This window comes from Pollachius pollachius, assembly GCF_949987615.1.
Source record: "Pollachius pollachius genome assembly, chromosome: 2".
Classification (NCBI taxonomy): domain Eukaryota; kingdom Metazoa; phylum Chordata; class Actinopteri; order Gadiformes; family Gadidae; genus Pollachius; species Pollachius pollachius.
In genome coordinates, this window is record NC_136935.1 from 2,655,309 (window position 1) to 2,682,249 (window position 26,941).

Consider the following 26,941-nt stretch of genomic DNA (forward strand, 5'->3'; position numbering starts at 1 on the left):
TTGTGATTCCTCTGGAACTCTCTGGAACTCGCTGGCCATGTGGAATAGCCCTAGGCCTACTGTGGTTCTTACACAACTCTTCCTTAACTCCTGACCTAAATTAAGTGATTTCATATTATGAATACATATATCTCTCGTGGAATGCTTGCTTTACACATGGTGTTTATAGTGAAACGTCAGGGGGATTCTGAGGTTAAATGTATAATTTGTGCCATTCATTGGCAATGATGGAAGTACTTGTTTAAAATACTGTAATTGCCAGAGGGTTTGGACTCATAAACAAGATATGTACTGTATTTTTTAGACTATTTCCACACTTGTGTCCAACTTATCCCACAGTACGAATGTAAACAGTTGAAGAGCAAGCAAACATTATACTTGGGTACTTGTAGTGCTGTTATCAGATGAACCCTGACGAGTTCATTTAAACTCTTGTCTGCAAAGGCCCTGGAGACTCTGAAATGAGCACAACCTGGTGGTACAAACAGGCTACTGCTACTGTTACCAATTGGACTCATTTGACCGTGAACTGGGCATGTTTGTGCAGCTATAGTTTAGGACTTGAGTTTTGGCTTTGAATCATCCACCAGGTGCTCAGGGGAAGGGGGACAGACTACGATCGGGAGAAAGGTTCCTCGGTATTAAAAGATGATTTGGGAAAAGGAATTGTGAGACGTTTAAAACCAAATTAAACAAACAGGCACATACGGAGGCAAACAAACAAACACATAATTATCTCCTGAAGCAATGTAGTATTTTTCTCATCACAGTACAAGCCAATAAAACCAAAAACCAAACTAATAAAACGACGATGGCTTGTGTGGTTGCACTAGAAACGTCTTCCATTTGCTGACTATAGAGGTTTTTGGCTGATCAATACCGCTTTTAAAGCCAATTGAAACGGTAATTATTGTAATCACTCGAACGACATCGGCCACAGAACGAGCCCTCATGTTTTGAGCAACCCCAAACAAAAAAAAAAAGACGACGAGGAGAACCATGGGATGCGTTTCTGGCAAAGACTCACGTCACACCATAATTGCTTCCATGGAAGTCTTTGGCACAGGGGCCACCACCACACCAACACCACATGCAGCGGAACATGACAACACGGGGCTGGAAGGGCGAGGCCCGGTTTCTGGGAGACGGGCATTGCGTGGATGTAGGAGGGAGGGAGGGAGGGCGGTCCCATTTGTCCATCCGCTCTTCCCGTTGTCCAGGGATCTCCCGGGTGAGCCGAGCCAGGAAAGAGCCGGCGTAGGAGCCACACGCAGCGCTGGTCGAGAGTTCCCCCGTTTAGATGGGATCCGTGGAAAAACTCATGCTTTGTTTATTCCCCATCTCCACAACAACATGGGGAAAATGAGAGCCAGTGGTCGCGGAGGAGGGCTGTGGCCGGATCACACATCCCCTACTACTTGTTCTCGAGGTTAATGTGGATTAGGCCCGTATACGATTCAGTTGTGCTTATTGTAAGAGATATTGAGAATAAAGTTTGCCAAGCAACATTAATCGGTGTGCGTGTAAAGGTGTTTGAACGACTCAGCTTTCTTTTGGCCTATTATTTTTTTAAGCATAGAACAAGGTTATGAAACTGCCCATCTGGAAAGCCTACGGGGCAACCCATGGGAGAATCGTTTTCATGTGAAAATCTAGGCAATAAATGTGTGAAATGTGCAGTTGAGATGCCTAATCCCTGTGTAAAAAACATCCAAAGGGTAATAAAAGCATTCTCTATTAACAGCAGCAAGAACAACAAACAAGTCATTCAAATGTTCTTTCCATTACTCAAAAGGACTCCACTGTGCTTCGAATAAATAACAATATGTTGATTAGACCAAACATTTTCTGACCCCCTGCAGTTTATTATTATTGTAGCTAACATTGAAATTAAATTGCCTTCAACATGGCTGGGATTAACTGTAAGCTATTATATGTCGTGCTTTTAAAATATACACCAATAGAAGAAAATTGTACAATAAAACAATACCAATTTTTTTTTACAGTTTTATTATAAAGAACAACTAATGAAAAACAAGTAAGTCTCGTGTGAAATAATTTTAAATAAACATAATCGAATAGGATGGTATCTTTATTTTTGTACAAATGCAAGTCATTTTCACTGCATCAGAGTCCTATGAATGAACTTGAACGTTTAAACATGTGCCTTGCATGTTTCCAGGGAGGCATATTATTTACATTAAACCAATATATTGAATTCAATCATAATAAGCTAATGACCAGACCCAATGCATCCCTGCTCCCATAACATCCATTCTCTCTCCATCCCCAGCACGGGGGGGGGGGGGGGGGGGGGGGGGGGGGGGGTAGTTTAGACCATGTATCCCCCTAAGAGCGGCCTCTGGGTCTCTGGGGTGCTTGCCGGCCTCGTGGGGCGGTGGTGGTGGGGAGTACAGCTGCATCACAGCCCGAAGTCAAGCAAATCCCTGGGACCCCTCTGAGACCCAGGTGACCCGTGATCCCGGGTCTCCCCACGTGCCCTCTCTCACCCGGCTTCCCCGGCTGACCGTCGAACACCCGGCCTGGGCGCCCACGCTGGCCTGCGGACGTACCGTTTAATGTTCCGTTAGTTTCCTGTTTTTCTTTTGTTTTTCTTTTCGCAACTGAATGCGAACGAGGGGGGAATATGGAGGAGGTTGGACTGCAGGCCATGAGGTAAGACTAAACAAACCGAACAGATGGCCACGTGTTACTGTTCTGCAGCTGAAGAGGAGTCTTGGGGGTTGTCCTGTCAATGGTTGTTAGGAAGAGTCTTTTGGGTTGTGAGTGGTTGTTAGAAGAGTCTTTTGGGCTGTTCTGTCAGTGGTTGTTCGGTAGAGATCTTTTGAGTTGTGAGTGGTTGTTAGAAGAGTCTTCTGGGTTGTCAGTGGTTGTTAGGAAGGGTCTTTTGAGTTGTGAGTGGTTGTTAGAAGAGTCTTTAGGGTTGTCAGTGGTTGTTATAAGAGTCCTTAAGGTTGTCTTGTCAGTGGCTGTTAGGAAGTGTCTTTTGGGTGGTCATGAAGTGGTTGTTAAGAGTCTTTTGGGTTGTCAGTGGTTGTTATTGGACATGGTGAGGAAGGTGGTACCTTTGGTTCCCTGGTCTCCGACGTGGCCAGGCAGACCATGGCCCTTAGACCCCTTATCACCCTGCTCGCCTTGGTCACCTGGAAGCCAAGGACAGAGGTCTCATGAAGCCAGGGACCACCATAGTCTATCCAGCCATCCAACACTCCATCCATCTATCCATTCATCCCTCGTACGTCCATCTGTGAGACGCCCATCTTTTATTCATCCATCCCTGTTCTCTCGATCCATCATCCTTCCATCTTCTCCCCATTTATCCATACATCTTCCACAGTTGATCCATCCTTCACTCCTCCACCCATCCACCTTCTATTGATTCACCCATCTATCGATCCATTTATCATTACATACATCCATCTGCCCGTCCATCTATCCACCTTCTGTCCGTCTATCCATACATCTCCATCCATTGACCAATCCATCCATTCAGCTGTCCATCTAGTCATCCAGCCATTCATCAAACCATTCACCCGTTGATTCATTCATCCGTCTATCCACCCATTACTATGTCCATCCTTCCATTCATCTGTCCATCCATACGTTCTGAACCCTTTCAGTCTCCTCACCTGAGGCCCCCTTTCTGCCGGCGTCCCCGGCGTCCCCGTAGAACCCTGGTTGACCCAACTCCCCCTCACCGCCGTCCGCACCAGGCTGTCCCTGGACGCAGCGGACACATCAATGTTAACGTTGCGCTTCACAGGGGAGCAGTGAAAGTGTGTCGTCTAGGCCTAGGGTGTTCACACAACAACGAAAAACCATTTCACGTCTCCCTCTCCTCTCACTTACTGAAAACGGGTAAGTTATTATCCGGCTGAGAAAACGTTGTGCACATTGATTTGATACATGGGGGCTGGAAATGGGGCCATAGGGAGTTTGTGTGTGTCTGTGTGTCTGTGTGTGTCTGTGGGGGGGTGGGGGAACAGCAGTATAATACAGATGATTCTGTGTTGTGGACTCTCCGATGTTGTCCGTCGAGGGGTGAGTGTGATTAAAGCTGTAGCTGAACATGCGTTGGGCCTTCCCCAGGCACCCCGCCAAGCGTAGGGGGGGTTTTCCGTGGAAGAGGAGGGTCAGCACTGTCCCAAAAAACAGTTTCGAAACAGACCAAGTGCCTTGTCTGTGACTTCTTATTCGTCCTCATGGAGACATGGAAAATCAGCGTGCTTTCATTCCAAACAATAGTGCCAAATGCATGAGCTCTCTAGTCTAATTCAGGCTCTTGCAACGTTTCACGAAGCCAGTGAGACAGGCCATGTGGAACACACGCTAAACCTACGAGGCGACACGCAGGATGACCCGACCTAGATTAAAACACGTTCACCTGAAAATGGTGGTTTGCTGAAAACGAGGCGATTCACCCTCACCCACGGCAACGCATCCAACCATGCAGTGGAGCTCTCTAGACCAAGCAACAACATTATATCCCAGATAAAAACCTACAGGTGTCCCCGGCGGTCCCTTCTGTCCCGGGGGTCCCGGAGCCCCCATTGGCACGTCCCCGTACAGCGGACACACGGCAGCGCACGTCCTCTTCACAGAGTTGGCGAAGGTGGACATCTGCTCCAGCACCACTTGCTTGCAGACCTCGATGACATGCTGGGCCGGGAGGGCGGGCCCCTGTGTGAGGAAAGCACGAGCCAAGCTGTCAGCGCGGGGCCGGGCCGGTGGCTTGAGCGCCGGGATGAGGGAACATTGGAACGGGACGCGACCAACGCGCACGCCAGACCGAGGGATTGGCTCCCAGCACAAAGGAAAGACAACGGGAAGCGGACCCAACGGGAAGCGGACCCAACGAGAAACGATATTTCCCATCCGCGAGTCGTTCTTTGGTTTACAGCTGCTACTAAACCGGCCCCTGACTGTGTGAGTTACTAGCACTAGGCTCCAGATAGGATCAGAGGCCGTTGTTAAAGAGAGGGGCACTGGGTTCCAGGTCGGGTGGTTGCTTGCAAATAACTTGTGTGATATAATTCCCTAGTTAAAGCGAGGCCGCTATAAAGTAGAGATTCAAGGGGAGGTGTGTGTTCTGACGTGGGTGTCAGGCCCAAGGAGCCAGTATGAAACATGCTGAAAATGATTCAAAAGTTGTTTCTATATTTGTGATTGTTTTGGATCGTTTTAAAATCGTTTTCTTTAAATGTGGGTTTTGATCAGGGACTCAAATATTATTTGACCCACAGCCGTAGAAACACATACACTTATACACACATACTTACATAGCAGACATGAACACACACACACACACACACACACACACACACATGCATGCATGCACATGCACACATGCACACAAACACACACACACACACACACACAAGGCGCAGACACACATATACACATATACACATACTTATGTACAAATCGCAGACATGAACACACACACACACACACAAACACACGTGTGCACACACACACACACTCTTACACACATGCACACACATACACATATTCACACATACTTACATACAAATCGCAGACATAAACACACACACACACACAAACACACGTGCGCACACACACACCCACACACACGCAAACACACCCACACACACGCACACACACACACACAAACACACACATGAACACACACACACACACACACACACACACACACACACACACACACACCCACACACACACACACACACGTCTCTAAGGACATCTCGGCGGTTGCTTACCGGTGGGCCGGGGGGGCCCTGAAATCCATCTGGTCCTCCCTCCCCCCTCACCCCCCTGACCCCTACGGGGCCTGAGCGCCCGGCCTCACCCCCTGGGCCCCGCCCCCCCCTCCCTCCGGGGGGGCCCTGCCGGCCCTTGTCTCCCACCTAGAGGCCGGGGGACAGCATCCAGAGAGACACGGGGGTTAGGGGGCCCTCAGCAGAGAGGGACAGGGGGAATGCATGTATCAAAGTCCCCTAGGGGCCATATTGAATGCATGTATCAAAGTCCCCTAGGGGCCATATTGAATGCATGTATCAAAGTCCCCTAGGGGCCATATTGAATGCATGTATCAAAGTCCCCTAGGGGCCATATTGAATGCATGTATCAAAGTCCCCTAGGGGCCATATTGAATGCATGTATCAAAGTTCACTAGTGGCCATATTGAATGCATGTATCAAAGTTCACTAGTGGCCATATTGAATGCATGTATCAAAGTTCACTAGTGGCCATATTGAATGCATGTATCAAAGTTCACTAGTGGCCATATTGAATGCATGTACACTATACGATACAAGTTTATTAATCCCCCGTAGGAGAAATTAGTTTGTTGCAATAGCCCAGCAGCAGTGGAAAGAACACAGGATAAATATAAATACAATACAATACAGTAAGAATACAAAGTACTAATACAAACAAAAGTAGACACTGCTTTTGGTGACTTGAAAGGCGACCTTGGGTGACGTGAAAAGCGCCTCTAAATTAAATGTATTATTATTATTATTATTAAGGGTAAATGCTAAAAGCAATGCAAAAAAAAATATATATATATATATATATATATCAAAGTCCCCTAGTGGCCATATTGGTCAGTTGGGTCGGTGAACATTCTAGAATCTTTGGAAACCATGACAACTCAAAGTATGTTTTTATAGTTCTGAGCACCATTACCCCTCCCAGGTATAATTTAAAATCCATTTAGATTTAGTTCTTTTGGCAGACGATTGGATTCTGAAATCCAGGAATGAATCTCCCCACCCAAGTAAACAATTTGGCTACTAGGTGAAGTCTGTGACTCTTTACTTATCACATAGATCTAAACGGTTTGATTTATGACAACAGTGAAAACTGAATTGTGAATATAATTCTCTGCAAGACCTGCCCTGGCCTCTCCATCAGCTATGAAAACCAACAGAGTTGTAAAACCATCATTGAACAAGACTTCAGATATCACAATTGAGAAATAACCGTCCCAGTAGCTACTTGTTGGTTAAGTAAGACATAAGTGTAAGGAGTAAACACTGTCCTACCTTCCCTTTGGGCCCCTTCTCGCCATTTGGACCCTTTAAAAGAAGAGCAGCATGTATGAGACAGAGGTCAGAGGTCAGAGTGTAAACAAACAAGTAGAGTATGATGAGCAGCAGAGCAAAGGAACAAGTTGTACCTTATCCCCGGTGACTCCTTGGATTCCCTGAATTCCCACATCGCCCTGCATAAACACAAGAAAAACATGAGAATTCGTTCAATTCATTGAACTGGACATGCCTGTTATGTCGCGTTGAAGTCCATATTAGTCATTGAATATTAATCTTGTCACTCACGTAATTCATCGTCATTAGTTAACTTGTTTTAAAGTCCGTTCAAAGTCCAATCACCAACAAAAGTACACATCAGCTCAGTCTTTTCAATCAGCTTAGTATAAAGTATAAAATCATTAATTTGTTTGTTTTTTTTAGAAATTGCATGTTGCAAAAACGTGGACAAATGGGTGCACAGAGAGTCTCAGTAATTGGCCCTGAAGCAGCCAGTAAACACCAAGAATGGTGCCCTCAGGGGGAGTTTAGCGCTGGCTTTGACCCCCTGTCCAGATGGGGAGAATAGGAGCCACCGGACCAATATGGGCCCTGAGAGCTGCCATTACAGAATCAAAGAGGGCAGCCACTCCGGGGAGCTAAGTGAATTATCCGATTGTTGGCCGGCTCTCTTTACGGCCGCTGATATGAGCGCGCTGACAGACGCCACTCAGGTAGTTAGTTATACGAGAGCCGCGATGACACAGTAAAAGACGAGGCCCCCCCCGGAGCCGTAACCCAAGCTAACCCGAGTGCGGCCGAGCTAAGCGCTAATGGCTACGACTGATTGGGCACTAAGGAGTTTATATATTTATTTAGAAGTATTTCATTTTCTCCCGGGATTACACTTTACCTCTCTTTGATGTCGAAAGGTTTATGTGTCATCAGAAATAAGTGAACACAGCCTGATAGTGTTTCGAATGGTCTGATGAAAGATTGGACATGTGAGAAATAGAGGCCAGTCTTTCGAAGTCTACCCGGAGTACGCCAAAACAAAAAGAAGCTATATTGGATCAATCACCGTGGTAACAATGAAGGATCTGAAGGGCAATAGAAAGGCGAACTTTGGCCCGGAGACATTGGCTTTGCACAGATCAGGTGACTGTAAGACCGCTAGCCTGCGCTAGGTAGGGAAGGGTTACCTTAGTTCCTGGTTTGCCGGAAAAGCCCACATGACCCTGCGGGAAAATGACACGGTTTAGTGGTTTTAAAGACAATTAACTTGTATTTCAAAGAGTGGAGAGCAGGATTCGACTGGAATATTCACCACAGGTCCTGGAGGGCCAATAAATCCAGGTCTTCCTGGCTTTGCCGCGGAACCTTTGTAACCTCTGGGACCCTAGGGACAGAAACATATATTACCCTTTCTGGGGTCTTCTCTCTCTCTCTTGCTCCCCCCCAGTTCATCCCTGGTGCACTGTGCTTTTCCTTTAGCATGGCAAACTACTTAGCGTAGAAACGCACACAACACACAACGCTACACATTCGCTGCGCCTCTTCGGGCGGTTTTCAAATGAAAAGAACACCTGAGCGCTTCATGACTTACAGTTTGGCCTTGGGCCCCCATTTCCCCCAGCGTTCCCTGTGGTCCCTTCTCCCCCTGTTGAAGAGCAAGTCACACACTTTTAAATCACCTGTCAGGCCACCAACCAAACCAAACACCCATCTCTTGGTCGGCAGACATGTGCACTGTAAAGGGGTAAGTCACCTTGACACCAAGCAGCCCAACTCTGCCACCGGGACCCTGCACTCCTTGGTAAGCCTTCGGAAGGAGAACAGAGCCACGGTCATTGGTTGGAATGACTTATCAGGTATAAACACAACACTTCACATTTGCCAACCGAACAATACTCTTTACATCAGCCAAAAGAGCAGTACCTCTATGCCAGAGTCGCCGTCTCGGCCTATCTTGCCGGGGTCGCCGATAATTCCCTAAAGAAATGCCATTAACACAAAAAATCAATTAAGAATGAGGGACTTAAAATTGAGTGCAGTTTCTATGGCAACAGGGACTCACCTTTGGTCCAATGGTGCCGACTCGACCCTTAGGTCCTGGGATCCCCTAGTTTGTCGTTTTTTTTCAGACAGGAAACGAAGAACGAAACGATACTCAGAATCATGTATGTGAAGGTAATTTATAGTTTTTTAATGGGAGGGTTGCTGTGTTGCTGTAAAACGATGACGGTACATACGGGTTTCCCCTTCTCTCCAGCCGTTCCTGTCTGTCCAGGGTCTCCCACGATCCCCTGTTAAGAAGCGAAAGCATTTCGGGACAAATTACTAACGTTTCCAGTGAAAACCGCTACCTCTTAAATATTGCGATGTTTAATACCGAAAGAGAGCTAATTTTTAATGGCCGGTGGGGTTTTGGACTTTCCCTGTGTCCAGTGGAGTTGGCTATCGTGGCCGTTGAGGTTCCTTTCACAGTGACTCAGCGTCTTTATGTTGATATACACTTTCTGGGGCCCTTCAAACGGAGCCAGGACCCAACCACACGCACTAATGCTGTTTATGGAAAAGGCTCCTGTGCCAAAAACACAGCTCTCCTCTCCGCTGTGTCGTTTGCACATTAAAATGATCCATGCGCCGTGTCTGCTCGCAGCGGAGGGTTCCTGCGCGAAGACAGGGTCAGGCGTGTCAGAGATCTACAGGCGAACGGGGGGGGTCGTATCGGCAGAACCCACCTGCGACCCTCTGGGGCCCCCGGAGCCCTCCACGCCAGTGGTTCCCTTCGTTCCCTGCAGAGTCATGGCAAGATGAATTCAAACGAATCAAGATCAATTTAGAGGTTCCAATGACGAATAGACAAACTGATGACAAACAGATGAAAAGACGATAATTGATGATGAATGACCAGGATACCTTCACGCCTTGGTACCCCGGGATTCCTACATGTCCTCTTCCTCCTTGGCCTCCCTTAAAATAAGGAGGGTAGAAGGAGGTCGGACAGAGATGTAAAGAAATACAAATCTCCTATGAAAGTGTTTGCCGGAAGTGTCTTGTGATACCAACTCACCACTTCCCCTTCTTTCCCAGTCTCTCCCAGCGTTCCGGGTTTTCCTCGGACTCCCTGTGATTAAAGTCATGACATCCATGGTCATACCCTCGGTTATGGTTATAGACAGTAACTTTGCCGGTGCCTGATGGGATTATTACATTTTACCGAAATTAAACACATTGAAATAAAGACTTTGAACGATTATGTAAAAAAGAGCCAAGTGCCCGTGGGTGATGTTTGTGGTGGCGGTTGTGGAGGTGGGTGCGGAGATTTTGGGGAAGGGGGTGGTGGTGGCAGGGTTGGTGGTCATGGTCATAGTGGTGGTGGTGGCGGTGGTGGTGGTATGGTGGCTGTGGTGGAGGTAGTGGTGGTAGAGGCGTGTGGTGGTATGGTGGGAGTTGGCGGTTGTGGTGGAGGTGGTGGTGTGTTGATGTGGTGGCGGTGGTATGGGTGCAGATGGTGGCGGTTTTTCTACCTTAAAACCGCCTGCTCCTTGCAACCCTTTGAGGCCTTTTGGGCCCCTGTCCCCCTGCCGACACAACAATCCGTACATGAGGAGTTTTTCCATACAATCAGGGCACAGAGAGGAAGGAAAGGTGGATACAAACGAGTAAGGTGATATATAGCGTTTATAGGATTACCACTCGCCCACGCAGGCCTCGCAGTCCTTCCTCGCCTCTGATTCCAGATTCACCCTAAGGACACAAGATCAACGTCATCATCATACGCACACAGGAGGCGGTGCTGGTAGGACAGGAAGGAGGAGGTAGGAGGAAGGATCTGACCTTGAGGCCTGGTTCTCCGTTGTGACCGTAGTCGCCGGTATTACCCATGATGCCCTGCGGGACAACATTGCATCACTCAGTTAATGGCAGCCTTGTTAAATGACAGAATCCCCAGAATGCGACTTTTATTGTTTGTGTTCCACAGATGCTCCGAGGAGACCTCAGAACACACTGGAGAACACACTGGAGAACACACTGGAGAACAGACTGGAGAACACAGAGGATAACACAGAGGAGAACACACTGGAGAACACAGAGGAGAACACAGAGGAGAACACACTGGAGAACACACTGGAGAACACAGAGGAGAACACACTGGAGAACACACTGGAGAACACACTGGAGAACAGAGTGGAGAACACACTGGAGAACACACAGGAGAACACACTGGAGAACACAGAGGAGAACACACTAGAGAACACACAGGAGAACACACTGGAGAACACACTGGCGAGAACACAGGGGGGAACCCAGGGAAGAACACAGCCTAGCGCGCCGCAGCGTCTTGCCAGTTGGCCGCGTTCCCCTGAGTCAACAAGCAGAGTCCGGCGCGTCGCGGCGTCTCTGCGTTGCGTGTTTATTTAACCATCACACCTTCTTCGGCGGTCTCTCTGCAGTCGGCATCGGCTGGAAAGAGGGCAGGCTGCTCAGACATGGCCGCCGGCTCGGCGAGAGGCGTCACCGTGAACTTTAACAGCAGCCCTTCTGGGGCGGTATGGGCCCGGCCACCCACCACTGAGGGGGCCGAGGGGGGCTAGCGGGGCCCGGGGCCAGGAAATGCCCTCGTCAGATGCCAGCGGGGACGGCGCTGCACATGGTGGTGCTTTGTGATGTGAGCGCAGCCCGGGCCTTCAGGACTCCAGTGGCTTACACAAGACAGATGTTCACCGCCACATGGGAACCGGGGGCTACGACGCAGGACGTGCAAATGTGGTCCGCATAGTTCCAGATTATTGCTAGGGCTTGTGTGTGTGTGTGTGTGTGTGTGTGTGGGTGTGTAAGCGTGCATGTATCTATTATGTGCGCGTGCGTAGGAGTATGTGTGTGCATGTTTGTGTGTGTATGAGTATGTTTGTGAGTGTGCGCGTGGGTGCGTGTGCTTGCGCAAGGGCTATGTGTGTGTTGATGGTGTGTGTGTTTGTGCGCACACGTGCAGAATGTGTGTGTGTGTGTGTGTGTTTGTGTGTGTGTGTGTCCATGCATGTGCTTGTGTGCGTGCACATGTGTGTGTGTCAAGGGTCGACATGCACTCAGTGGCAGCGGAGCGGATGTCCATGTTGAATGCAGAAGCCGTGTTGAATGTTGACCCATCAGCCAATAAACAATCTCAACATCTCTCGGTAAACATAGGCCAGCATCTGGGATGGGTTCTGAATGCGGGGGACCCAACTCTCCCTGACATGCAGCTGGACATCAAAGCGATTACGTTACGCAGGCGAAATTACCCGGTTTACACACACCTGAGGCCCTCGCTGTTAGGATAGCTCCAGACAACAAACGTTTCGTGTACGTTAAAGTCACGACGCGTCCCGTTGCGTATTACGATGAAGCGATTGGCTGTCTTGAATCGCTTCAAAGGACAAGTGGATCTTCATGTGATTACGACTGTTAGCGTTTATGCTGAGATGGAGATCTTTTAAAACATGGAAACCATAACAGGGGTTCACACGCAGCTGAGTAAGCTCTTGACAGGCTTCCCGTCATGTTTGAATGGTTTGGTTTTAACTCTGCAGTATTCTTGTTTTATTGTGTCTATGGGATTAATTATAGTTGGCTCAGAGTCCTTGAAGGGAAAAAGCAGAAAACCACTACAAATCCTATGATCCTCTGCCATTCACATCTCCTAACCTATAATCCTAAGCCTACACTGACAGTTACAAACTGCAGTTCCACAAACCCCCAAAGACTCATTTATTAGCACATCCGGGCAGGTTTGTATTTTTCTTGGCGTCCTTTCCACTACATTGCAAGAGGGATATTTCCGTTTTTGTTTTTGTTTTTTTTGAGGAACGCGCCAGGAACCTGCTCAGCGCTCTCTCTGACAACCTGCTCCTGCCTCCGCCCGGCCTCCTCTTGACCAAACGCTCTAACCGCCGTCTTCAATGTGGCAGTGGACTGCGAGCGAATTAGCACAGCGACGGCTCCGGTTGAAGCCGACACAGCCCACCCTAATGAGCTAACCCACTGTGGGCTCCACAACACGACAGAGCCTTTGGCACCGCCGTGTTAAATGTTTGCTGCTGTTTTATATGTACCCAGTTTCCGGCTCGTCCTGGATCTCCCGAATTTCCCGGCAGACCTCGGTGACCCTGCCGGGGTCACACACAGAAATGGATCTGTTAGACTGGAGAAATCAAACAACCAAGGTCCTGTGTGTGTGTGTGTGTGTGTGTGTGTGTGTGTGTGTGTGTGTGTGTGTTCATCTCATTCACCTTTGACCCCGGTCGCCCCTGAACCCCTGGTTGTCCATTCATACATTTGCAGGGCGGCCGGCCAGCTGTTATCCCCATCTCTGCATGGCCGCCACACTGCCATAAACACACAACAGAGAAATGTGTTAAAAATGCATTCACTGTTTAACAGCCAGGCTGCGACCACCACGCCATGTGTGTGTGTGCGTGTGTGTGGGTGTTTGTGTGTGCGTGCGTGCATCAATGTGTGTGTGTGTGTGCGTCTGTGTGTGTGTGCGTGCTTGCGTCTGTGTGTGTGTTTATGCGTCCATGCACACGTGTGTGTGCGTGTGCGTCCGTGTGCATGTGTGTGGTTGTGTGTCGTTCGCGCGCGCGCTTGTGTGTGTGTGTGTGTGCAATGCATGTGTGCGCGTGTGCATGCGTGTGTCCGTGTGTGTGCGTGTGTCTCGGCCCAGCTCACCACACTAGAGAGCTCGCAGCAGCCTTCCGAGTAGGCCTGCTCTGGGTCACAGGAGACGTCCATCTGCTGCAGGTCCACCTGGAGGACAAGAGGACGGGTCGGTGGACAGACGGACGGACGGACAGACCAGCTCAGGCTGGGAACTAGTAAGAGGCGGGAACATCAACCCAGGGGAACCGCCCCTGACACATCTCTCTGCCTCTCTGTTTGTGGACCTGAGCTGGCTCCCGGTTCTTCTTAAGGGACATAGACGGCGGACGTGGGAACACAACTATATAAACAGAGAAGTCGGGGGGGAACCGGTGGTCTTGAACTCATTTGAGGGGGACAAGAAGTCAGACACGAGGACAGGATGCGAATGGGTTTTTCGTAGGCGGAATCCGGGAAAAGTCCCGCCTCAAGCGCTAGGATTGGACAGGCAGCCTAACAGTCAGTCCAACTCGCATGCTGACTCCTAACCATGACCCTAACCCTATCAGCGAAATGCGTTTGACTAACGTCAGTTTAATATACATTACAATTTAAATGACCTTCTCTGCGGCCACGTGACGGATTTGAGCCTTTTTGGATTGGATCAGGGATTCAAACCAACGTGATTGGATAATCCCCGGCTGTCCCCTCATTCATATTCATGATTTTCCCGGATTCCGCCTACGAAAAAACACATTCGCGGACAGGATGGCGCAGTGACGAGGGCGACGGCCTCCCAGCCGTCAAGCCCCCTCGAGTCCAAACCTCAATTCATTAAACAGCACCAACCTGTGAGCACCCTTGAGCGAGAGGCCCTGACCTTTGACCTGCTCCATCGTGACCCGTATCTGAAATCACTGCGGGACTGATCCCGGTCAACAACCAATCACTCAACAGCGCCAGGCACGGGCGCCGGCGGCCAACAGACTTACGGCCACTGAGCGATCGCCGACGGCGCGCTTCACGATGGAGGTGAACCCCCGGCGAATCACGGGCCGGCGTTCGCCCACGCGCTCCACCCCCACCTCGGCGCAGTCCACCAGGAGCCGGACGCGACCGCCGCGCACGCTGAGCGCCAGCTTGTGCCACTCGCCGTCAAACAGCTTGTCCACGCCGCGGGTGAAGGACCGCAACTTCTGGGTGCCGCCGGGGCCCGCGTAGAAGAAGTCCAGCGAGCGGGAGTCGCCGTGGAAACGCAGGCCCACCTGCTCGCGGCCCTCGGGGTCGCTGACCTGCCACAGGTCCCAGGACCTGCGGGCCGTGTCCGGGGCCACCTTGAAGGTGGCGATGACGGAGTAGTCGGAGGGGAGGCCGTCGGGGTACACGTCGCTGAAGGGGGGAGGAGGGGAGATGTGTTAACGTTAGACGGGGGGGGGGGGGTGTTGGATTGACGGGCGAAAGGTTGTGGGAGTTGAGGACACGTCCCAAGCTCTACAGTCGGTCAGTCTGTGTTGGCTTCCTTGAGGTATCGACACAATTCACTGTGAGCTGCTTTGGATAAAACGGCGACATAGTCTCCGTTTCAAAAATGAAAATAAATTAATTAATTGTATTCATGTCCATTACATAACAACTGTTTTTTCTACTGTAATCCATAGGTTACAGTGTATATATAGGATCGAGTTTGCTGGCTGGTGGCCTCAAGGACCATATTTATTTTGACAGTGTATGGTCTGAATTGAATTTGACCATTGAATCTCCGAAAACGTATTTACGTATTCACACTGGAACTGATGAGGGTTCACACCTTCACCCTCGTCATTCCCTGCAATCTACCCTGACAGACGAAGTCCTAGTTGTCGTTGTGGTTAATCATTGTGTAGTGTTGTGCACAGCTCCGCGGAGCCAACATGGCTTCCGGACAGAGTGCAGTACCTCATGGTCCTTTGAAGGTGGATGGAAGGGTTCACCCGGTAGGCGACAGCCTCGGGGTCCGACCCGTTCACCCTCCGCACACCGCGGGACTCGGACACACGGAACTCCTCCAGCATGTCGAAGCCTTAAAACAGAAGAACAACACCTAGCTTAGTTTGATATGAATTAGCATTCAGGTGAATACATAATCAGTATCAAGACGCATTATTGATCCGCATATCAATATGTTAAAACGTTTTAAAGCTCTTCATGTCATCAAATATGGCTGAAGCCTAGCCTAAGGTGGTGATAAATAGATAAAAACTTTGATCATCAAAGGGTTTTGGGGTGTCTGAAGTTACATTTGGGACATGCAACGTGACGTTGAATGAGATAAGGACGACTTTGAGGTATTTTTGCTTTGGTTCCGAAGTGTTTTGGTGATTCAAGCAATATTCATGAGTAATCAGGTCATGAGCACTTGGTTGTGAAATGCTGACATCTAGCGGACATGTTGTGAGGTGTGTTGAATATTTCGAATTACATATTGACTGTAACCTACTTACTTGGTAATTTCTGGCAATGAATCGCCGCCAAGACTCCAACAAACACTACGAACACCAGCATTTTTTTAAAGGCTGGCATTTCCCAAAAACTCAAAGTTCAAAGGTGCCTGAAAAAAAAGCAATATATAATAAAAAAAATGAATATATAATATCTATAAAATAGCATAGAGAGACAATTTAAAAATAAAAAAAACATATGATGAATTGTTAACATTAAATTAAAGTTGTAAATGAATAGGCCTTATGTGTGCATTTTTTTCATTCATTTTTTTCAGTCATTATAAGCCGGAAACAATATTTCTACAAAAGTAAAATGATAAGTGATTAGTGAACGATAAGGAAAATATGACCCATTTGAATGTTACTAAAATGATATGCGAAAGGTAACAGATTAAATAGTAAATCTTTAAATACTATCTTTGGACTGATTCATATACAAATAACATCGGAACACATATCCCCAATAAATGCCCCAAAAGTAGAATTGCATCTTCTTTTTTTTTAAATGCAAGGAACCGCTTGCATTTTTTATATAAATGAGACACTTCATCTACAATCGCAATGGCTGCTAATGCCTCTGTTACTTTGACCAACAACACACCACAGAAATCCACGACACAACCTCAACTAACCCAGACTATACACACACAAATTATAATCCGAAAAACTCCAGAGTTACTTACATATTCCTTAAAAAAAAACAAAAAAAGAGACTCCTAAGATGGCTGTGGACGGGTCCTTCTACAGTGGATCGAGTGAGGAGCAGATCCAGACCTAATAAGCCATCCCAGGGTCCGGTGAGGTTCGGTTGGAACAGGAGAACCACTCAAACTGGGAGCTCAGAGCCCAGGATCTCAGGGGGTGGGGTGGGGGGTGGGGGACGACGACCAGGACCTGTCCCCCGTGCTCCACTCCACCCCTGGTCCCCAGGGGATCTGCGGCCTCCTATAGGCTGGTCCCGTCCAGAGCCCGTCCGGTAGGAGAGCCGTTGGAGCTGACAAGTGCCAGAAGATGGAGTGGCGTCGACCCCCGGAGAATGTGCTTGTTTAACCCTCTTGACGCACAACCAGGGCCATTTCTGACCCACCACGGAGGATGTGGGGCGCTAGTAATTTTAAACAAGCATCAAAGGGTTAAAGGAAGGTGTTTAAAGTATTTACACCACAATCTATGCCTTCGAGGCCTGTGGTACTCGTGAGTTGTGAATGTTTCCTGATTAAATAACAATGATTGTGAATACAGAGTATTTTCCCATATCTCTAGTCACAAATATTTGAGAATCGTCAATAAACGGGTTGAAAAAGTGGGCTCCACTTTGAGTGCAGCGCTGTGTGGAGGGTTCCTTGTGGGAGAGAGATGCAGAATGTCACAGGTAGGCCACACCAGGCTCAGCAAACAGTCCCCCAGCCGTGGCCTGAATGGGAGGCACTGGGCCTGCAGGCACAACGGACCTGGAGCAATACACTGAAGTCAATGATGGAGTCCATTGAACCAGCATTACCCTCACTTAGCCTACCTCCTCAGTGTTGAGGCGGTGTCCGTATCATGCCTCTTTATTGTACTGTGGTTACTAGTAGGCATCGGATTTCAGGGTTGAGTGATTTCGGTTTATCGATAATATCTTGGAGACGTCCGTCCGAGCGTCTGGTCCAAATAGGAACCAACTGCTGTTCATCTTGATTGGCCAGCATATTTGTGAGAATGGACATTTAATTTGGGATCAACCAATTAATCAATTATTTTTGGTTGTCAAGTGGTTTTCAAACTGTTATCCTTAAATGGAATGACCACAGTTTATATTTCATGGCTTGTGGGTTTCATTTGATCATCAGCATGTTTGAAGACTGGAAGGGGATAACTAAATGAATAAACAATATCATAGAGAAACAGTAATGAGAATGTCTTGCTTATAATACTTACAACACTTGAAGTTTGAGAGGACCTGCTTAAGGTGACGATGTTATCAGGGTTAAGAGTACACACAGACACACCGGACAGAGTAAACGACACACACAGACACCGAACACAAGGAGAGCAGCGTTCTCGTTGACGAATCAGCGTTCAGCAGGCGGGTGGTTTATTACAAATATGTTACAGTAACCATGACATCTCTACTGAACCAGAGCGGAAACAGAAGGCCACGCGCTGCTAGAGGAGCTAGTCTACAGGGCTATAGTCTATAGGCCTGCATGCGGGAACCCATCGATTGAAACCGGATTAGCATTGGCTGAGATTAATAGGAGTTACAAGCTACATGATCGGAGAGGTTTTCCTGCGTCGACTCGAACCCTTCCTATGCAGGGTGCACGGTGGTATGTTGTGGTATATTGGATTGCCCTGTAATATGCAGCGCTGGCAGTACAACATCGCAATTTAAATACATAATTAGTGTGTCTCACGCAAACACCTTTTTCCGCAAAATCACCACGAATAAATAAACAGTACATTCATTAACTCTCTCAGAGAACAGTCTTGATGTTATTATGCCATTCGATAGCTTAGTACAACTGTTGGGCTACACCCACCCAGTTCAACGATTTTTTCTTTCAAAAGTCGTATTTCAAACCACTACAGGTTCAGCGTTAATAAAATTAAAACGGTAAAAACTAAAATCGACATTATTCACAAAAATAAAATACATTAAGACACATCCACAAGGCCATTGACATTCCATTCGCACGTTAAAATTAAAACCACATCGCCTCTTAATGGAATATTTTACATCTTTGCAGCAATTTAAATAACACTAACACCGTTTCGCAGTCCTTCGTCTTCTTTTTTTCTGAGTTCGTGTTTTCTTTCCAGTGTCTATTGCACACCGCTCGGAGCCAACGGCTCCCTGGAAGGGGTGGTGGTGGGGAGAGGGGTCAGGGGTCGAGGGGTGAGGTGGGTCAAGGCCGGGAGCTATCGCTTGGATCCCTTGGCCAGTTTGCTCGTGGGCGTGGCCCTCCTCTTGGGGGTGGGGATCTTGGAGGGCTTCCCGCCGTGCTGACGGCCGGCAGAGCCGCGAGGGGAGGGTCTTCCGTGGTCGCCCACGTTCTCCGAGGCGTCGGAGCACACCGACTGGATGTCGGAGATGTCGAAGTCGGAGGCGTCGCTGCCCCGCCGGCTGCTGCCTCGGCTGGCCGGCTGGCTGGGGTTCTTCCTCTCTGCGGGGGACGCATTCATGATTAGAGAGGGTTTAATGAGGCAGTCTGGGAGGTGGCGGCTGCTTCGTTCTTATCGTTAGCCTCAAAGAATGATTGCCTATAGTCTTATTTCAAGATGCTAATCTTGCATTTAGCGTCAAAAATGCCTAAGTAAAATGGATGACTCGGGCAGATGGTGGTTATGGAATGTAAAAAGCACTCTGATTGGCTTAGAATTAAGCCAATGAGGCACAGTGAATCAGCAGCATTAGGTAGGTTATATATCACAATTCGATGTGAACGATGGATTACAATTAAAATGACCCGAAGCACAATCCTTAAGATAATCCAGTCGAAAAAGGGTAACTGTTTGAAACGTAGTTACAGCACACATCCAATATACATGTTAAATAACATGGAGTGGTCTGTATGTTTAACTTATAAGCAGTAAATCATCATTTTGCCGAGCTTCACGTACCGCCCATTGCTTGCGCGCGTGCCTTGAGTACAGCCGTGTTTATCAAGGTCCCCTCCTCGCCCGACTGGAAGCCTTTCCCAGACAGGTATCCTGGGAGACGTAGTTTGCTGCCCTGTACTGGCGTACCCTGAAAAACACCATGGATTGTCATTATCCTGTTCGACATTCACATACAATATGGACGTCAGAAGCAGTCAGTGTTAATCCCTCTAAAGCAAACCAAGAGATGTTGTTTTTACTCGAGCTTAGCCTTTTGTCATCAGTCATTGATATTAGTATCATTAGTGAACCAAGCATGCATACACACAGTACATCGAACAACAAGGTTATCCCAGAAAGGAGGCAGTTCTTGAAACAGTTAAAAAGGTTAATCCAAAGGACAGAATCTGATACGGGTTAATGTTTTCGAATATTAAGAGTATTTGAGTTTTTCAGGCCAAACTGAAATCTGGGGTTGCAGAATATCTCGTTGAGTCAAGAACTCTGGGCTCCTAGAAACTAAGGAGGTCACAGTGAAGGAAACACACCAAGCAAAGCCCCCACCGGTGACTACCACGGCGCTACAGATTTCAGTTGGACGGAAGGAGGCGGTGAGGTCAAGGTTAAGAAGCGAGAGAGCCATCGAGAGAGCTAGCTAGAGGGCCAGCGAGTTCCCCAGAGTGGCGTTGGTTCACGGTACCTCTGACGACGAGCAAGGACTACCACAGCCGTCTGATGACTTAAGAGGAGACGAGGGCTTGCTGTTGACAAGCCAGGGCTTATCATAATTGCGGGCAATGGCTTGGGAGTTCTGGGGAACAATGGTACAAAATGTATACATAACATGGACAATGGTTGACGTGGGACGAATGGAGAAATAATAAACCATAATAAAACAATACAAAAAAACATATGGAGAAGAGGCGGACACTGAAATAAATATGAAACAATATGGACAAAATAGATGACAGAAGTAAATAAAAATAATAGAAAGATACGGACAAAGACGGCAGTTGCCTCGTGACAATATTAGCAGATAACTGACGGAAAAACCCAAAGATACAAACGTCAAATCATAGGGGTAGGAACAGCGCCAGTTTCAGGTCGAGATGTTGGAAGGTTTCTCGCGGCACAGAGACCATTTAAAAGAAGATGGCCGCCCCGCCGCTGCGAGGAGCACAGCGCCCTCACCTTGGGGGTTCCGCTGGTCACCGTGGTGACCGGGGTGGCGTTGGGAGCCGGGGCGGGGCAGCTGTGGCTGGAGGTGGAGCGGTTGGGGGAGGCGGCCCGAGACGAGGGTCTGGACGAGCGACGGCCCCGGTAGCGGAAGCTGGCCATGATTTGGGTGGTTCCCTCGGGGAGGATGAACTTCTCCCGGAGCTCCAGGTTGGTGCGTCCTTTAGCTGGGGTGGGGGGGAGACAGGTAGAGTGAGGCGGGTGGCCTGGAGGAAGGGTCAGCGTTATGTACAGGATGAGACCCGGCCGCATTCAAGTCCAGCTCGGGTGTTTGAATGGATTCACGCGGTGGACGGGCGTATGGGGGTTTATGACGTGTTCATGCCACACGTTAAACAAAATTAAAAATACACGATGAGTAATGTAAAACATGCAGGTTTACATTTCTGGGACGTCTTGTCGAATAAATATAATCTTCCAAGGCAATGGAATATCGTTTTTTTTTTGCTTTTTTGTCAGCCCCAAAAAAGTAAGCAATACTGCTCTATTCAGTGGAATGTTTTAAATACACCTTCAACCCATTCCCTTAAACGTTCAAAACATTATAATCATACTATGATTACTGATTTTGATAATGAAAACTTTCTGAATAAGCAGTTTGATATGCACTTTGGTCCACAAAGATAAATATTATATTTCTATGGCAGAATATCCCAGCATCCCAGCCTTCGCACCCCAATAACACTATGTCACTACGAAGCACAGCTTGGCAGCAAACACATCCGAAGCCAAAAAAAAACACAACACATGTTCACCAAACACTTTTTTTCACCCCCCCCCCCCACACACACACACACACCCCCTGTAGCCACCACAAGCCTGGCGTGACGGCTGGGCTATTTTTAGAGATGTTATTTCCAGTCGCACCTGAGATCAGCGGCGCGCCACAACAAACACCCACCGGGTGCTCACAGCTCTGGGGTGACCCGCTGGGAGGGAGGGCGCTGAACCGAGAGGCAAGTGACATCCCCTCCCAAAAAGGACCCGCCGACAGCAGAGGGGTGCCGTTGAAGGTTAAAGTAAAACACCAGAGGGCATGCGGGGGGGGGGGGGGAGAAACCAGCACAACCACAACGAGGGGAGCCATGGGCGACGACGATGTGGAGTGGGTGTGAACCAAGCACCAAGCAGATGTTCGTGGTGACGACGGCGAGGACGACACCTGTGAGTACTTACACACCCCTTAGACACACGCACAACCGGGCACACACACGCACAAGCACGGTGGAGGTGCAGACACACATACCGCTATTGGGATCATGGAGCACGGTGAGTAAGTTTGAGATTTGCCAACCTAAAGGAGACTGAGTTATGGAGGAGTTTGATTCCGAGCGCAGCATTTTGCTGCCGTGGTGATGCACTGGAGAGGGGGGGGGGGGGGGGGGGAAACGGACACAGCGCACCGGTCAACCAACAGGAAGGAGAACAGGTGGCATGTCGAACACGTTCATAGTACTGAAGACGGACTGGTAACTGAAGCACGGACATGTGTTGCTGTTTGTGTGTTCTTGAGGAATTGGTTGTGTCGTCGACATGGCATTGCCGTGAGTTACTGCATGTTCTAAACATTAACTGTGCAATTAAAAACGTACAATAAAACAAAAAAACGTAAATAAAAAAATGAATAGATAGTGAGTGTGAAATTATTCCTGTAAATAATATTTCTTTGTTAAAAAAAATTCTGTTCTTAAATACTGATATTCAGAGCCTGTTCCTTGTTTCTCCAAATGACTCAAATGCCTGACTAGTGACCAGTATTACATTGCATACATAGCACGTTTGTGCTAGCTTAGCCTTTCCAGAACAGACCTCCAGTTGTCTCTTGAGGTCAAACAAAAAAATGAAACCGTGAGTGAGAAAGAAGAAGATTAGCTGCAAAGAAGTTTCTTCCTCGGACATGGACAATGTCTAGCCTGGCTAACGCCAGACCTCATCTCAATCTACATTGAGAAGAGGTCTGGGAACCACACATTCATTTTCTCGTATTCGAGGCGTAGTTTACGATTGCCCGGAGCCGTTTATTGGGCGCTACGAATGTCTATCATATTAGTCTGTACGCAGCCCATAGCCAATTAAAGCCTGTTGGTAGCAGGGCAAAGGCATCCTTCTTGGTAATGAAAGAGTTTAACGTCGGAAGTTGCTCTTTTTTCAAAATAAACTTGCGTTCAAAACTACTTAGAACACTATCTAAGGCTGCATCGAAAGGTAACATGTCTGCTGCCATTTTGGATCCGTAAACTACAAGCTTCGGTGTGTCGCAATGACGTCGTCATCGTCTTGCCGTCCCTCCCCGTTCTGTGATTGGTTCCCTATCTCAGGCGAAAATCGGATCCATGGAATCCAGGCTGCCCAGCAGCGCAAAATGAAATAGCGCGCAAGGCAGCATGGGTATAGCCAGGCTAGACAATGTCATGAATAGTGTAAAAACAATAAAAACTCTCTATAACCGGGCCGTAAAATATCCGTTATACATTGAAAGCCCTGGGAGAGAGGGAATACAATTCATTTGACATTTGGAAATATGAACATTGTAAAAAATATGAACAAACATTAATTATCGCTGAAATAGCGAAGCATTTAGTTTAAAAGATTATGTAAAAATCATAGGGTAATTTTGTGTACAACCTGATCATCAGGTCATCGATTTAACAGATACGAAAAATGGAGAGTATTAAAAACGTCATGGAAATTATGCATTTGTGCTTTTCTTTTTACAGGTGAATCAGGATATCACATGACAATCCTGAGCCATTGAACATATACTGAGGGATCCTGTCTATCCTATTCTTAATTTACTGGGATATAGAAGTAAATTAGATCATCTATCGCAACACAACCATCAGATCGATGACATCCATTTGCTGACTGTAGAGTCTCTCTCTCTCTCTCTCTCTGTCTCTCTCTGTCTCTCTCTCTCTCTGTCTCTCTCTGTCTGTCTCTCTCTCTCTCTCTGTCTCTCTCTCTCTCTCTCTCTGTCTCTCTCTGTCTGTCTCTCTCTCTCTCTCTCTCTCTCTCTCTCTCTCTGTCTCTCTCTCTCGCTCTCTGTCTCTCTCTCTCTCTTACTAATGTCTCATCTTAAGGTATCTATCCTTTTATCTATCTATCCTAATCTCCTACCACTGTTTCCATGAGAACAGCCCCGCCCCGGCCGTGTGAGGTCACACTCGGGGTCACACTCGGGGGTCAACGTACCACGGCAGGGGTCGTTCTTCACCAGGAACTCGTCCAGGGCCATCCAGCCTCCGCCCACCCGCACCATCACCGTGCTGCGCAGGATCCGCACCAGACGCAGCTGCTGGGAGTCTCCGAACTGGGGGGGGGTTAGGGGGAGGGAGGGGGAGAGAGGGGGGAGAGGGGGAGAGGGGGAGAGAGGGGGGAGAGGGGGGGGAGAGGGGGAGAGGGGGAGAGAGGGGGGAGAGGGGGAGAGAGGTGTTCAGGGGGGAGAGGGGGAGAGAGGGGGAGGGAGGTGTTCAGGGGGGAGAGGGGGAGAGAGGGGTTCAGGGGGGAGAGGGGGAGAGGGGGAGAGAGGGGTTCAGGGGGGAGAGAGGGGGAGAGGGGGGTTCAGGGGGGAGAGGGGGAGAGGGGGAGAGAGGGGTTCAGGGGGGAGAGAGGGGGAGAGGGGGAGAGAGGGGTTCAGGGGGGAGAGGGGGAGAGAGGGGTTCAGGGGGGAGAAGGGGAGAGGGGGAGAGAGGGGTTCAGGGGGGAGAGGGGGAGAGAGGGGTTCAGGGGGGAGAGGGGGAGAGGGGGAGAGAGGGGTTCAGGGGGGAGAGGTGGAGAGGGGGAGAGAGGGGTTCAGGGGGGAGAGGGGGAGAGGGGGAGAGAGGGGTTCAGGGGGGAGAGAGGGGGAGAGGGGGGTTCAGGGGGGAGAGGGGGAGAGGGGGAGAGAGGGGTTCAGGGGGGAGAGAGGGGGAGAGGGGGAGAGAGGGGTTCAGGGGGGAGAGGGGGAGAGAGGGGTTCAGGGGGGAGAGGGGGAGAGGGGGAGAGAGGGGTTCAGGGGGGAGAGAGGGGGAGAGGGGGAGAGGGGGAGAGAGGGGTTCAGGGGGGAGAGGTGGAGAGTGGGAGAGAGGGGTTCAGGGGGGAGAGGGGGAGAGGGGGAGAGAGGGGTTCAGGGGGGAGAGGTGGAGAGTGGGAGAGGGCAGCACAGGGGAACGTGAGAAATCTGTCCGTTGTTTGATCCACTTGGAAATGAAAAGCAATGGAAGACACAAGACACAAGACACAAGACACAAGACGGGCCCCGGAGGGACGGACACATCACGGCGAGGCAGATTGGTGTTGTGCCAGACATTCACAGCAGCGTCGGGGTGGTTCGTGTTGTTTGTGACATTCACATGCAGGAATGAAACGCCTTCACAGGCGGAGTGCACAGGTGACAGGTGTGATTTCAGCCGGGGTATGGATGGAGCTGCTTTTTCCATGCCACGCCAAAACAGACACAACAAACAACTGTTGTTCAAGACACGTGGTAACGCAAGGTCTATCCAACTGTCACATTAGCTGTGTAAAAGGTGATATTACAGATATTAGTAACATCAATTATGTATTTTTTTAGGATGATATCATCATCCTCTTTCATATGAAATATGAACGAATATTAATTTGCTCTCCCTCTCTTAATCTTATCACCACTTCCCATCTTGCATCCTACTAGTTCTGTAGGAAAAGGTTGCAGTAATGTAGACCACCAGATGGGGGCACTACTGCACAACTAATTGACTCCACCGAAACACTTTCTATCTATGCTGTGTCTGAACTGGAGAAGGCCGGTTTTAATGAGATGGAGAGCGAGCGAAGCAGCCAGTTGGATATGACCGTGGGCATTTGACCATTTGGAAGTGCACACAATAATCACGGCTGCATGCAATCTGTATGAAACAATAAAACAATAAGGCACGTCACGGAACACCGATCAAATAAAGACTCAAAGCACAGGACAATCTCCAGCAAGCGGCTACTGAGTCACACATCATTCTACCGACTCCCAATGACTCTGAGGATGCACTGACCGATGCAGAAACCAATGAGACACTGAGAACAACGATGGGCAATGGAGTCTTACAACAAATAACTCTGTCTTATCAACCACGGTGTAACACGCATACATGACCACACACTGATGAACTCCAGGGGGATGCCTACAACAGTCCTCATTGGACCAATCCCATGTATAAATCGATATGATTGTTTCCAAATAAATGATTTTAATGCCACTGGTGATTTTGTTTGTGATCGGGGACATTTAAAAGTAATGACGTTTAAATAAATGATCCGGAGGTAAATAAAAAGGCACAATAAATATCTTGAAGGACAACCATTTACCAGGATACAGCTTTCCATGACGTGTAGGTGTGGGGACAGATTTTGACTTTCCCTGTTTGCTAGTGTCTCATCGCCGATTACCGAGTCATGTAAGCAGTGAACCAGACCAAACTGTTAAGAGAATAATTTCATTGAGGTGTGAATACAAATGCACTGCATGGATGTCGACATGAAACATAAACCTGTGTGACACACACCACCTCTGCCACTAGATTCCTATCGCTGACGACCCAACGGTCCATTACCCAACAGGCTTCAGAAAGCATGTGGCATGTGACACCCCCCCACCCCCATACAATGGCAGCAATGAATCGCATTTTGCAAACATGCAAACACCCTGCCTACTGCCAAAAAATGAAGTTCATATTAACATGAAAAGCAATAAAAGGAGAAGCAAGCAATACTTAAAGAAAGCATATGCTGCCCAAATAGGAAAATATATAAATAAAAGGTGTCAGTTGTATAGAAAGGGAAAACATAGGCCAGCCATTTGAGAGTTCAATCATTCCCATTGCTCAGAAAGCCTTAACAAGCCAAGCACACGCGAAGCGTTAAGTTCCAAACTGCCCGACAGTTAGCATGTTCTGGAATGTTGTTGGCTTTTCAGCATTAGCATTTTTCTGAAACTCAAAAGCAGGTATGTGTATAAACATTTTCTTCTAC

General features: G+C 48.5%; 2 protein-coding genes across 12 annotated transcripts in view; both read right to left on the reverse strand.

Annotated features, from left to right (window-relative positions):
• Positions 1 to 2,349: 2,349 nt before the first annotated feature.
• Positions 2,350 to 16,217, reverse strand: LOC307070333 (uncharacterized protein; the record flags this gene model as incomplete). Its single annotated transcript, XM_079728765.1, has 26 exons — positions 2,350 to 2,561; positions 3,087 to 3,164; positions 3,651 to 3,741; positions 4,525 to 4,701; positions 5,763 to 5,909; positions 7,053 to 7,085; positions 7,187 to 7,231; positions 8,237 to 8,272; positions 8,362 to 8,433; positions 8,641 to 8,694; positions 8,803 to 8,856; positions 8,973 to 9,026; positions 9,112 to 9,156; positions 9,287 to 9,340; positions 9,779 to 9,832; positions 9,957 to 10,010; positions 10,111 to 10,164; positions 10,568 to 10,621; positions 10,734 to 10,787; positions 10,878 to 10,931; positions 13,133 to 13,186; positions 13,310 to 13,405; positions 13,749 to 13,826; positions 14,651 to 15,047; positions 15,594 to 15,717; positions 16,139 to 16,217. The coding sequence occupies 26 exons, from the start codon at positions 16,215 to 16,217 to the stop codon at positions 2,350 to 2,352; spliced, it is 2,304 nt and encodes a 767-aa protein (XP_079584891.1).
• A 1,961-nt stretch (positions 16,218 to 18,178) lies between these two features.
• dst (dystonin) overlaps positions 18,179 to 26,941 on the reverse strand; it is a 120,634-nt gene continuing 111,871 nt past the window's right edge. For 8 of the 11 annotated variants that reach the window (XM_079729488.1, XM_079729486.1, XM_079729491.1 and 5 more), the window contains 6 exons: positions 24,152 to 24,269; positions 22,206 to 22,319; positions 20,915 to 21,126; positions 20,424 to 20,534; positions 19,745 to 19,871; positions 18,179 to 19,287 (listed from right to left, as the gene is read on the reverse strand). In XM_079729488.1, the coding sequence (XP_079585614.1) occupies positions 19,043 to 19,287; positions 19,745 to 19,871; positions 20,424 to 20,534; positions 20,915 to 21,126; positions 22,206 to 22,319; positions 24,152 to 24,269 (927 nt within the window). In that variant the 3' untranslated portion in view covers positions 18,179 to 19,042. The remainder of the gene's footprint in view (positions 19,288 to 19,744; positions 19,872 to 20,423; positions 20,535 to 20,914; positions 21,127 to 22,205; positions 22,320 to 24,151; positions 24,270 to 26,941) is intronic. The other 3 variants (XM_079729483.1, XM_079729487.1, XM_079729484.1) reach the window with 2 other exon arrangements.